This window comes from Lagopus leucura, unplaced genomic scaffold (assembly GCF_019238085.1).
Source record: "Lagopus leucura isolate 7727_CA_CO unplaced genomic scaffold, USGS_WTPT01 Super-Scaffold_100024, whole genome shotgun sequence".
Classification (NCBI taxonomy): domain Eukaryota; kingdom Metazoa; phylum Chordata; class Aves; order Galliformes; family Phasianidae; genus Lagopus; species Lagopus leucura.
This window is the reverse complement of record NW_024962276.1, coordinates 4,965,032-4,978,084: the sequence shown is the minus strand read 5'-3', so window position 1 is coordinate 4,978,084 and position 13,053 is coordinate 4,965,032. Positions and strand designations below refer to the sequence as shown.

The 13,053-nt window shown below is 51.9% G+C and overlaps 1 protein-coding gene across 1 annotated transcript in view; it reads right to left on the bottom strand.

Moving 5' to 3' along the window:
- The window catches only part of LRRC75A (leucine rich repeat containing 75A), a 47,212-nt gene extending 35,735 nt beyond the window's left edge, over window positions 1-11,477 (bottom strand). The window contains exon 1 of the mRNA XM_042879552.1: window positions 10,192-11,477. Within this exon, the coding sequence (XP_042735486.1) occupies window positions 10,192-10,452 (261 nt within the window). The 5' untranslated portion in view covers window positions 10,453-11,477. The remainder of the gene's footprint in view (window positions 1-10,191) is intronic.
- Between the last annotated feature and the right edge of the window lie 1,576 nt (window positions 11,478-13,053).

Below are 13,053 nucleotides of genomic sequence, written 5' to 3'. Positions count from 1 at the left end.
CATGCCTTCCCCATTGGAAATGACGGCACATGCTATGACCAATGAGAGTCGTCCGACCTCAGTAATGACCCATCCCACAGCCAGGATGAGTGCCTGCTGTCTGCCCATCCTTCCACCTCTCTGTCTTCCCTAAGGAGCCCCAGACGTCAGCCAGTTTCCTCTGACAATGGGAAAGGGGCAAAAATCTCAATGGTAATCAAGTTCCCAGAAATTTTGGGGAATCGATGTCAGGGAAAGGATCTGGGGAAGGAGCAGGACCTGGCTGCAGGACACCCCACGTGGCAGCAGATGGACAGATACCAGGACAGATGGCCTGCAGCTGAGCCAGATGTTACACAGCTGCTGTCAGGGTTGCCCAGCTGGGACCACAAGGAAGACACGGGGAGAAGCTGGATTTCTTTGGATCAACCTGCAGGAAAGTCAGCCTCACTTGCCCTGCATTGTCCCCACATTGTGTCCAAAGTCTCCTGCACTTTGCACTGAATCTACAGCATCAATATTACCATGTCACTGTGGGCCTACTGGACTTTCTCTAGTGCCCAGAAGAAAACAATCCCTTCCTGCACATATAATAGGGGCTTGCAATCCAATAACAGCTATCTAAAACCTGGTTTCACTTCCAAGCCTTAAGTTGATTATTATTGCATTAGCTACTGAGGGATGTATTGTTACCGTTCAATAAATGCAAGCTGTACTTCAAAGGGACCAAATTTCAGTGGTGGAGGACTATACAAATGCTTTGACAATTGCTCTGGGATCCTCCAAAGCAGTTAGGTGCTAAAACAAACCCCCAAATCTTCTCAGGATCACAGAATCATAGGGGATGGAAGGGACCTCTAGAGATTATCCAGTCCAATGCCACGCATCAGTAGGTTCCCTATCAATCCTATTGATACAGGCTTTAGTAAAAATGAGTATTGCTTATTCTTCAACACAGATCATGCCCAGAGAAGGCTCTTCAAGGGAAGCCATTGAAAGCAATGCTCAGAGAGAGGGACCTGGAATTGAGATCAGATCCTTCTGAGTTCTGAACGTTCTACCCAATGTTCTTCCCATCAGGTAGAACAGCAGTGGAGCAAAACAGGCAAATTCCACAGCACCAACTCATTTTCTTACCTAGGACAGAGCAACAGAAATAGAATAAATGGTTTCCTCAGCTTCTAAGGGCTTGCCAAGAGCACACATAATTAATACGGACAACATGAATTTCAGTTCTTTCATTTGCAAATCCAGCATCATGGTTAATCTCAAGCATGGACAAAGTCCATTAATAAAGCAGATTCTTGTAATGAGATTCAAAGCACCGGTACGTTAATATAGAACACCCTTGTATGGTGGAACAATCTGTGCCTCGCATAACAATCAGGGTAACTGTACTGCTGGGTATTTATATGGAGACACCCTGAAGATCAGCCCAGGCCACCTAAGGAGCTCAGCAGGATGTGGTCAGGTTGAACTTCCCAGCAATAAACCCTGATAAACAAGAGCACGGAGCAGTTGCAGAGCAGGGAGGACAACCAGGGAGGTCGTTATTCACATGCAGGGCTGGCACTCCTAACGTCACCACCCAAAATAATATATATCATGTGCCATCCCATCTTCATGGGAACGACGAGAGGAGGCTTCCCAGATCGCTCAGTATTGGTAGCGATCCAGTGCTTTGTTTTCACTCCACCCACGGTCAATGGAAAATTAACAATATATTAATATACATTTCACTTTTCCCAGCTCAGCATGACAGCACCCGGCCCTGGGGCTCCTCTCCTGTGGTTTCTCTCTGCAGCCTGTTGGTTCTCCCTAAGAGGACCACAGCACTGCGTGATTTCCCCTTCACACGCATTTCTTGCATTGCTAATTCCTCCTCCCCAAACCTCCATGTGAAGCCTCTGGGTCTTTCCCATGGGGTAGGAGCTGCTGTCCCCTTGGGAGGGCACTAAGAAATGTCAAAGTTTCCCCTGATTTAAAAAAAAAAATAATAATAAAATAAAATAAAAGCAAATATTTCTGCTTTGACAGTCAGTTTCAACACAGGCTTTTGGTTCTTGCAGCTCTGTTGCAAATTCCCTTCTACCCAATCACCATTGCTTGGGTGCAAAAAGAGGACCAGAAGGACACACTATGCACACACTCCCCGTGGGGAAGGCAAAGCCCTCAGCCTCCATGCCCTGGGCTCTGATCCCCATAACCTTACACTACCCTAGGAGCAAGGGAGAACCTGATACCATCCTGTCCTGTGGGTGGCTGAGCCATCCTGGGCACCCAACCAGACCCATGAGATGCTGTGGCTGAGGGATGTTACCACAGGTGCTAGAACAAAGCCTTCAGCTCCCAACTCCCACCACATCCCCGGCGGTAGAAGCCGGGAACATTTACTTTCCAACTCCAAAATAGCCAACACTAATAGTTCTGACTGCCAGCTTTTCCTGAAGTTAACAACAAGAGGAAGAAGAACCCGAGAAGCCTTCAGGATATGGGATCAACTCCCTCACAGTGCTTTCCAGATACAACAGCAGGGCTGAATAAGCACTGAAACTTGATGCAAGACAACGAGTTGAGCAGGAGCAGAGCCAGGATGAGCTCATTGCATGGCCCCAGCACCAGCTGAGCCTTCCCTCACTGCTCCCATCAGGACAACCACGACCCTGAGCTGAAACATCTCCATTGGCCATGAACAGCCAATGGTAAATGGGAAGTGACCTCATCATTAGGTCCACGCTGAGATGTGAGTAACCACCACCAGGGGACCACAAAATGGTTGGGTTGGGAGGGACCTCATAGCACATCCAGCCCATCTCCTGCCTATTTAGGGACACGGTTAGCGAGCATGGTGGTGAAGGGCTGACAGTTGGACGTGGTGATCTTGGAGGTCTTTTCCAACTTTGATGATTCTATGACTTGTTCTAAGCACCTCACACCCAGCCCAGCAGTTCCCCAGCAGTGCTGTCCCTGTTGATGCTGTCCCCATTGCTGTTGTCCCCAGTGAGAGCATGGAAAGCTGTACTCAGTGCCTCTGGCATGCAGGCACGTGGCACAGCAGTGGTTATTTGCTTCAGGAATGCAGGAGCAAAGCACAGGGATAAAAGCCCTCACAGTGCAACCATTGTCCAGAAGCTGGAGGTGAGGTTTTGGCTGCTTGCAAGAACGCCCATGTCATATAAATGGCATTTTAATCCTTCACGTCCAATTACACAGAAGTTTTTGCAGCATTTTTTAGGATGCTGTAAATGTAAATAAGAAAGATGACAAGCTGCTGGGGGTGGAGAAATCTGCAAGCCCAGTAGTGAGGTGTCACTGCTCCCCTGAAATCAAGGAATGCAAAATGCCCTGGGACTCTCCTGCCCCAGGAGTGTTTAATCCCTTTGGGGTCAATGCAGGTTTCCATAGCTTTGCTCCAGCACCATTGCTGCAGGGAGGTGCGAGCAAACATGAGTCCTTCTTACAGAATTCATTTGATTTACACAGTACAGAAACACCAAAAGGGAATTAAAAACAACAACAACAACAACAAAAAAAAACCAACACAAAATGGCTTTCAGGAGAGGAGTTTTGCATATTTCTTTCTGTGTGTTTGTGGAGAACAGCAGCTGATGGGACGAGATGACAGCAACACACACAGAGATTCCTCACCACGTTTCAGGGCATTAATCTCAACTGAGCTGCTGCTGTCTGCTGAGCGGGGGAGGATGCGTGGGTGCAGCTGGGCTGCCCCGAATTCCCTCTGCAGATACAGGGTGGGAGGGAAAGCAGCCTGCCACTGAGTGAACAGTGCCACGTAGCACGACGCTGCAATGAAAGCAGCCACTGCCTACAAAGGAGCAGGGAATGACAGCGTTGAGCATTGCATTGACATTGCAATCCCAGGTCAATGCACTCAGGATGTTTAGAGCAATCCTAGAACCCAGAGCAACCTCATATCCTGCAGCACAAGGCAGCCTGGCAGGAGTCAACTCATCAGTCTCAATCACTCGTGGCACCGAGGGGCACGGTGGGCATGGGTTGGGGTTGGACCAGATCGTCTTAATGGTCCTTTCCAACCTTAATGACTCTGTGATCTCACAGCCCAGCCGAGCTGCTATAGGCAGGAACAGAACACCCAGGGACATTCATCCAACAAGTGCTGGGTCAGGGTCTTTTCCAGACCCACTGCAACACGAGCTCTGTGCCATGAGCAATACTTGCAACCCGCTTGGATCACTCAGCCTGGGGATGCTCTGCTCCTGATACTGAACACATTGAAAAGCATTCTGCATTTGGATTATAAACATCGCTTTCAACTGAAGAGAGGATGGAAAACACAGCCCAGCTCCCTGCAATAGAGAGAAGAGAAGGCAATGGCAGCAGGCACAGCATAGCACCTGCAATAAGCCGCGCTGAATGCTCTTAATTCCTCTCCAAAGCTTTCCTGCATGGACAAGCTGTACTAACGCAGCCCTCTACTCAGTTTACCAGGCAGGCAGGCTGTAATTCTCATTACACAGGCTGGTAATGACCCCCATAACAAGGCAGTGATTCTGTCTGCTGAGATGAAGGTTTCTCTGAAAACAGCCTGAGATAAGAGGCACGCTGACTGGGAAGGCGATGGTGGAGGTGAAAGCTGCAGCAGATTAACCCCACTTTTCATAGAGTGCTCTCAAAGCCTCCCAGTTTCCCAAAAGGACCCTTCAACATTTCAATCTGCACCACTCAGAACTGGGAACCTTGTACCCATACATGCATATATATTTTTACATACACATATATCTATTGTTGAGTGAAAACGCCATTTACTCTAAATCATGCATTTCAAACAAGCAATTGAAGAGGCTGCCCAGGAAGGTGGAGGGATTACCATCCCTGAAAGAAACAGAGAAGTGGCACTGAGGGATGTGATCAGTGGGCATGATGGGATTGGATGTGGGGACCTGAGAGGTCTTTTCCAACCTGAATGATTCTATGAGGGCAAGCCACAGTCAGTGTTTGCCTGAAATACTTATCACACTTTGAGATTCTATCAGATCAAATCCCATTTAAATGCTGTTTCAATCCCTAGTTTTCACCTCCACGTAACTTGAGTTGCAAACAGAACATAAAAGCCAACAACCAGTCACGTAAACCCCAAGTCCACCACTCCTCACCAGAACAATGCTATGCACAACTCATCACACAGCTGCCATCTGCCTGCATGGGGAAAGAAGAAGCATCATGTTGCTCCCAGCAGAATACACCTTTTACAACCAAATGGGAAAACATCCTCTTGCTTAAAGAATAACCAAACAATCCTACCCTTAAAACCAGGCCCAGATCCCCACATCCAACCCCAGCCTACCCTCACCATGCACACTGACCACATCCCTCAGTGCCACATCCCTATGGCTCTGGAACACCTCCAGGGAAGAGGATTCCCCCACTTCCCTGGGCAGCTGTGCCACCGCAGCACCTCTCTTTTTGAGTTGTTCCTAATATTCAACCTAAAACTCCTCTGGAAATGCTGACCCAGGGTCTCTACCAGCTGAGCAAGGAGGAGATTCGTCCAGGGTTTGCCTGGGTTCTCCTCATAATGTCTTTGCAGCAAATGGAGCCTGCCTGGGTGCACTGCATGCGTTGCATTAACGCATCCCCCAACACCCTGATTTCTGTGCACGCGCTTCCTGATCCTGCTGGAGGCACAGGGAGTTTTGGGACTGAACCAGCAGTGAGCGCACCGCATCTGCCCTCACTCCATCCCTGCATCTCAGAATCCCACATTTTTCTTAGGACAAGCAGTAGGAGCCCCCTCGGAGGGCTTTAATTAAACCAGGGCTGTTCAGATGCTGAGCAGACAGCAGGGCGCATCCACCCACACATCCCATAGGGAAAGGGAAGAGAACAGAAGGAATCATGATGGGAAGCAAAGAAGCAGAGAAAGGACAGTGCAAGTGAGCAGCTTGCAGCAGAGTACAGCAAGGAGACCAGAGCTGTCATCATCTGCTGTCAATGCTTCCAGCAACCTAAGGGTTAAAAATAACTGCAGGGAGCACTGCTTTCATCAGCAGCTGGGACCAGAGGAAACCAAGCAGCGGTGTGGAGCTCTGGGGCCTCTCAGGCTCTGTTGCCCAATTTCCACCTCTCTATGTCACAGCCATTGGTGACAGTGTCTCCAGTCCAGTGCTGCCAACTTCCTCCTCCTGTCCTCAGTGCTCAGCACTCCTGGGGCAGTAGTGATGCTGCTGGGGTCTGACAGCAGGGGCTGCAGAATGGATGGTCCCCAGGCCTAGCACATGAGTAGGCACGGCACATCTAAGTGGATATATTCAACCAATTGTGGCACCTATGGGGCTGAAGTCATGCTTCAAGGCTGGTGTAAAAGTGTTTGGGGCATCTTTAGGGCAGCTGGTTTGAATCTTAGAAGAGAAGGCACTGAAAATCATCTCTTTCATCCTGCCAGCACCTAACAATCATGACCAGTTCATCACACACAGCTATACTACACAACAGCATCTGCCTCCCCAAAAGGCAATTGGGGAAGGAAATAACCGGGGAACAATTTGACCCACCACAAGCGATCCCAATGCGCTTCTCTGCCAGCTTCCCTCTGCAAGCCAAGAGCAGAGCTCTGAAGTGCAACCAAAAAACAGATGGGGAGGGACTAATTAAGTAGAAAAACACCACTTAGAACAAACAACAGTAAACACACAGCTGAAACAGAGCTCTGAAGCCACCCGTGCCCTGCTCCAAGGAAGGCTGCTATCTCCAACCCCAGCATTGCTGCCTTCCCCCAGTGCACCAAATCCTGCCGAGACCTAAAGCCCCAGGGCAGGCGAAGGGCTCAGATCACATTTAGCCCAATCTCATTCCTCCAGACCAAAGCTTCTGGGGTCTCTGGTCCCTCTCCCCAATCCCTTTGCAACCCACGACCGCCGCAGTGCCAGCAAGAAGCCACCTCCCAACTCACGAAGCTTTGCCACACCTCAGACCTTGCAATTAGGCTTCCATCCATCTTCTCCCTCCTGATGCTTTTCGGGGATGCTTTGCCCTGTTCTCCCCTTTTATTTCACTCCCAGCCCCTCTGTGCCCCACACAGGTGACGGCTGAGCCCTGATGAGAGTAGTGAGCTGAGCCAAAACCAATGGCAAATTCCTCGAGCGAGACGTAATGTGCTGGGAAGCGCCTCACCACTTCGCTTGGGAAAATGATCCGTTTGGCAGCCAAGAGGAGGAAAACATGCTTTGTTTTACAAATCCTCTCCCCAGCAGGAGAGACACTCCCAGAATTTAATATACTGACAGTGCTTGGCTGCTTTAACCACCGAAACCCAAGAGGGCTTCAAAAAAGAGAAAAAGCACAAAGCGATGCTCTGTGTAATGCAAAAGCCCATCATTTCCCGCAATGGGTGATGGGCACAGCCATCCACCAGCACAGTTCTCCCACCTGTGTGAGCTGTTGGGGTTAGGGTGATGGGTGAGAGTGGATTCAAGGTTTTCCCAAGTGCTGACACCTCCACTGACCCAGTTCTCACAATCTCCCTCTAAAAATTGCCTATGGGAAACCAGAGAAGCTCATTGAATGAATGAGGTTGAAAGGGACCTCAAAACCCACCCTGTTCTGATCAGCCTTGGGCTGGTTGTCCCCCAGCAGCACAGGCTGCCCATGGCCCCATCCATGACACTGTACACCTCCAGGGATGGGGCACCCACAGCTCCAGGCAGCAGTGCCAGGGCCTCCCCATCCTATTGAGTAAAGGATGCCAACGGGTAAATCTAGGAAGGCGCCTTGCAGCAGAGAAACTAGATCCAGCAGAAGGATTATCACCATGAGAAACCAGCGGCCCCATCCCAGTGACTGGGAGGTTCTTGTGGCCATTGCACCCCAAGCGTTGGCCTCACTGCAATGAAAGTGTTCCAATGTATTTCCACTTCTCCCGAGCTGCATTTAACTGCCAAAAGCAAACTATGTGGAGCACAGGAGGAGGGCTTACAAGAAAACACGCATCATCAAAAGAGCGCAGAGGACAGTGCTTGTCGGGGAGGGGATTTTAATTCTGCAGCTTCGGGTCAGGGTAGACCTGCAGGCTCCAAGGAGATGACAGCATTACCAGCACAGAGGAAATAACAAGAGGGATCTCCAGAAGAGAAACCATCAATATATCAGACTGAGCAAAAGGAGCACAGAATGGCTTGTGTTGGAAGGGACCTCACTTGCTGTGGGCAAGGTGGCCATAAGCAGGGTTTCAATGCCCTGCCATCTTGCTGATCATTGGATCCAATTTTGGGGGGGCTGGCAGGCAGGAGGGGTTCCCACAAGCCTCTTCTTGCAGCCCATGGATGGGGCAACGAGTTCAGTCAAAGAAAACCAAAAATCTGCTGCCTGCCAGCATACTCATCCCACTCAACCCAAGGATGGAGCACCTCCAGGAGGCAGGGACGCTGCCACCTGCCCCCATGTTAGCAGGCTGAGCTCACTTCAAATCTTGATGAAATCAATTGGAAAGGCTCCCAGTGACCTAAAACAACAGTCTCAATGCAATTGAGAGCACTAAGTCACTCGGTTTGCTGGAAAAGCCCCAATTTCACAGCTTCATCAGCATCCCCACAGCCAGAGGCAGCCCAAAACAGCCCACAGCACTGGGATCTGCTCAGCGGGGCATCCCACAGCTGCTACCTGGAGGCGAGGAATAACACTGCCTCATTACAATGTGCTCTATTATAGTATCTAGGACAGAGCGTTCCCTATTTTGACACTCTAAGATCTATTTTATCAGTGGGAGCTCTTCAGAACTGCTCGTGCACAAAGACTGATCTGACTCTAACAGGTCTGTCGCTGCCATTTTTCAATGGATTTCTAGCTAGAGACTCCTTTTTTTTTTTTTTTTTCCCTAGAGAGACAATGGGAAAAACCTGGACCTGAAGCAGAGAGAATATAGAGTAAGTCATCTATTTCACAGGCACAGAGATTATTTCTTGTGAGGGGAGGCAGGCGTGATACAAACACCCTCTAAAATTAGCACCATTCTAGAAGGATGAAGCTTTGGCATGGATGAGGTGGTGGAACTTTAGGGCATGGAGCTGCTATCAAAAGAGGCGAGGGCACATTCATCCTAAACCAGCAGTGAGGTTCAGAGCCATTCCCATAAGGGACACAAAAAGAGCTGAAACCACTTGGGTTTCCCAGCTGGGCTGCCCCAAGGCCGGCATTAAGTCATGGATACCACTGGGATGCAGTGAATGGAAATGTGCCTCGGGGTGGGGCAGGTGATGGGGTCAGGGATGTGAGCTCAGTGACATGTGGAACAGAAACTGAAGAGAATGGCTTTAGTTTAGAAGGGATCTTAAATATCATCCAGCTCCAACCCTCTGCCATAGGGTTGCCAACCACTAAATCAGGTCATCTAGAACTACTTGTAAAAAAGTTAACAGGACCAGAAAATGGGGTGAAAAAATGCAAAAAAGCAAAGCAGCAACACTAAAACAAGAACCACATGGGACCCTGGAGCAGCTGTGCTTGATGTGGACAGGCTGACACAGAGCAGAGCCACAGGGCTGGGAGCTGCTCCTGATGCCCAGCAAAGAGCAGAGCGCTCCCCAGCTGGTAGAACAGGTTGTGCTGAGCCCTGGGGATCCGGGCAGAGAGAAATGTGGCTCAGTCTGTTGTCTGTTTGCATGCAAAAAGTGCAGTTTTTCAAAGCTCAGCATGCCTAAGAGCCCAGCGCTTGGGTCTCGTTATCGCCTTCTATCAGCAGAAATGGTTACATGGCCATTTGTTGGACGCAGTGCACCGCTGCTCTGTTTGCTCAAATCAACTTTCTGTAGTGCTGCTCCTCAGCTGACGCCCAGCTCAAGCAGGATTCCAAGGGGAAAGGTCTCAGGCTCCGAGCAATTCACCCCCTGCTCCCACCAGCCCCAGCCAACGCAAGCAGAACTCCACCGAGCGACGCATTGAAAAGAACGCACTAAAAAAGCCAACTGCCAACTGTTGGCATTGCTAAGCCTGGAAGAAAAAAGCTGATTCTCCAACGCTGCTGGCTCTGATTGCCTCCAAGCTCTGCAGAGCTGCTTCAAACCAGAGAACTTTTGGAAAGTTGGGTGGGAACCTCCCCGAGTGGGCTGTGCTGCAAAGCCCAGATCAGCACAAGCAGCAAAGGGAGGGAGAAAAAATGCAGCCAGGAGGGTGACCCTAAATCGACTTCTCCCCACCCCAAGCAGGCAGCCCCCCCTGGAGAAACCCGTGCGTCCTCACCTGCCGCAGGTGCTTGAGCAGCTCGGTGGCCTCCTCCTGCTTGCCCTGCTTCACCAGCCCCAGCATGTCCTGGATCATGCAGATCCTCCGATGGTATGGGGGGAGGTTGCCGGCCCCCTTCCCAAACTTCTCACCCGATTTCACCACCAGCGAGGCGAGGAAGTCACCCCTTTCCCTGGGGGATGTTTTCTTGCGGTGATGGGCTGGGGGGCTCTCCCCAGTACTGCCTGGCTGGCAGCCCTTGGTCTGCTTGGTGCCCATGGTGTGCTGATCCCACAGCCTTCGGGCTGCATGCAAAGGTGGGAGCCTGGAGCTGGCCAGCACAGGGCAGGGTGCGGGGGGGGGAAGGGGGGGACACAGAGAGGATGAACCCCTTGGGTTATGAGGGCATAGGGGGTTGCAGAAAGGGATGCAGGGGATGCACAGAGGGTTTGGGTGCACGCAGCAGGATGCAGAAGGGGATGGGGATGTGCACAAGGGGTCTCAGGGTGAAGAAAGGGGGATGGAGAAGGGGTTTAGGAGTGCAAAGAAAGCGGCAGAAGGGGATGTGGGGGTGCACAAAGGGTTTGGGGGAATGAACAAAGGGGATGCAGAAGGAGTTTAAGGACACACAAGGATATAGGAGTGCAAGATGTGAAAGGGGTTACCAAAAGGGGCTTACGGAGTGCACAAGGGGTTGAAGTAGGGGATGGGAGGAGAGTACAAAGGGTTTGGGGGGGACGCACAAAGGGAATGAAGAACCAATTTAGGGGGATGCAAAAGGAGTTTAGGGAAAGGCACAAAGGGGGTGAAGAATGGGTTTAAGGAGAAGCAGAAGGAGTCCAGGGAGATACATAAAGGGGATGAGGAATGGCCTTAGGGGGATGCAAAAGGGGATGCACAAAGAGTTGGAAGGTGCACGAAGGGTTCGGGATTGAGGACGGGGCTCGGAGCCCCGCAGCTCAGCAGGGCGGTGGGTGCCCGGCGGCGGGGCTGCTCCTCTCCTGTAGTCGGAAGAGAGAACGGCGGAGCCCGGCGGTGCGGAACCGCCCCACGTCCCCGCCGCTCAGCTCCATCCCTCCGGCGCGGTGTGAGCGGGGTTCTGCGGGGCTCCTGCCCCGGTATCGGGCGGCGGCGGTGCTCAGCGCTGCGGCGGTTCCGTGCGGTTCTCCCCCGCCTCTCGGAGTCTTTCCGTTCTCCTCCTCCCGGCGCTGAAAGGGCTCTCCCGACCGCGATGCGGGGCAACTGTTGCACGGGGCTCCCCCCGGGAAAGCGGCTCCGCTCGGGCTGCTGCGGGGGTGCGTGCGGCGGGGAGAGCCGGGGGAGGGCCGGGGGCGGGCACCGAGCACCGAGGCAGGGCTTGCGGAGGAAGCTGGAGCCGGACGGGGCTCTTCCTTCCTCCTCCTCCGCCTCCTCCTCCTCTTCTTCTCGCCCTGCAGAGCTGGGGTTGGCACCGAGGGGGGTTCCTCAGAGGGACCTCCAAAGGGAGGCACAGCTCCAGGGCTGCTCCACTACCATCACAACCCCCGAAACGCACCCCCGGTATCACCTCTCAGCCCCCTTCCATGCGCTCGCCATGCTCCTGCCAGCAGCTCCTCTCCAATATTCAGTCACTCCTTATCTTCCCTTCTTTTCGGGCATGGATTATAGCTTCTAGATAAGGACGGCAGCGAACGAGCAACGCTCACCGGCTGCAGCACACGGATATCTCAAGAAATACCTGGGAGGAATGAGCTTGCATGGCCACAGCAACAGCTTCAGAGCTGCTCCGGGTGCAAGGTGCTGCTTTCCAGCCACAAACTGCACGCAGCCTCCTCCACGCTGCTGCTGGGCTGGAGCAATGCTGGAGCTGAGCACACAACACCTGGGCAAGCAGTGTGGAAGATGCTATGGGGCATCTTGCAGCTGTAGCAGAGGTAAGCCTGCAGCAGCTTTGCATCCTTTGTGCCTCCTTTGCATCCTGTCCACAAACACACACGCAGTTCGTTATGCTGATGAATAAAGGGCAGCCCTCCTCCATACCCAAATGGCTGCAGAGCTGTGTTAAAACCCCAAAGGCCAACCGCCGTAATTCATTTCCATACCATGAGAAAGATGGAGAGCCCTGTAGACCTCAATAGGGTTTGGCTCTGTCTTGCAGAGCTGTGCTACACTTCCCTCAATACTAACACTTCCTCGTGAGCTGCATCTTTTACTGTTGTCATGAGATAAAAGCTACCTTTCACTGCTCCAGGCACATCAAGGCAAGCCATGCAATGAAGCATACAAGATGTACCTGGAGAGGGAGTGGTGCCCATCCCTGCAGACCCCCAGGATCAGAATGGAGGGCTCTGAGCACTGATGGAGCTGTGGGTGTCCTTGTGCATTGCAGGCAGTGGGACCAGATGGCCTTTGGGGGTCCCTTCCAACTCAAACCGTTCTGTGATTCTATGACACAGGTTGTAGAAACCCCCAGGTTTTGTTGAACAGTGATTCAGGAGTTCCCACGTTGGAAACCCTACTGAAGGAGCATCACTGCAGACCTGGTGCTGCGCCATGAAGTCAGCGGGATGGGACCACTCAATTTTCCCCACTTAAAATGAGGCTGCTTGGGCCAAAACCCCATGAGAAGCCACAGCTTTACGGGCATGGGGATAGCAAGGCTGGGCTGGATGGAGCCCTGAGCAGCCTGATGTGCTGGGGGGGCACCCAGCCTATGGCAGGGCTTGGCTCTGAGGTCCCCCCCAACCCAACCACCCTGTGGTTCTCCTGCATCTGGAGCTGTGCCCTGGCAGGAGAGGTGGCTTTGCACAGCAACCGTGGTCCAGAGTAAATAAATAAAGCACAACCTTTGCACTTATGACACTCCTGTCAGCAGGGCGGATAGTTTATCTGCTGCTCCTG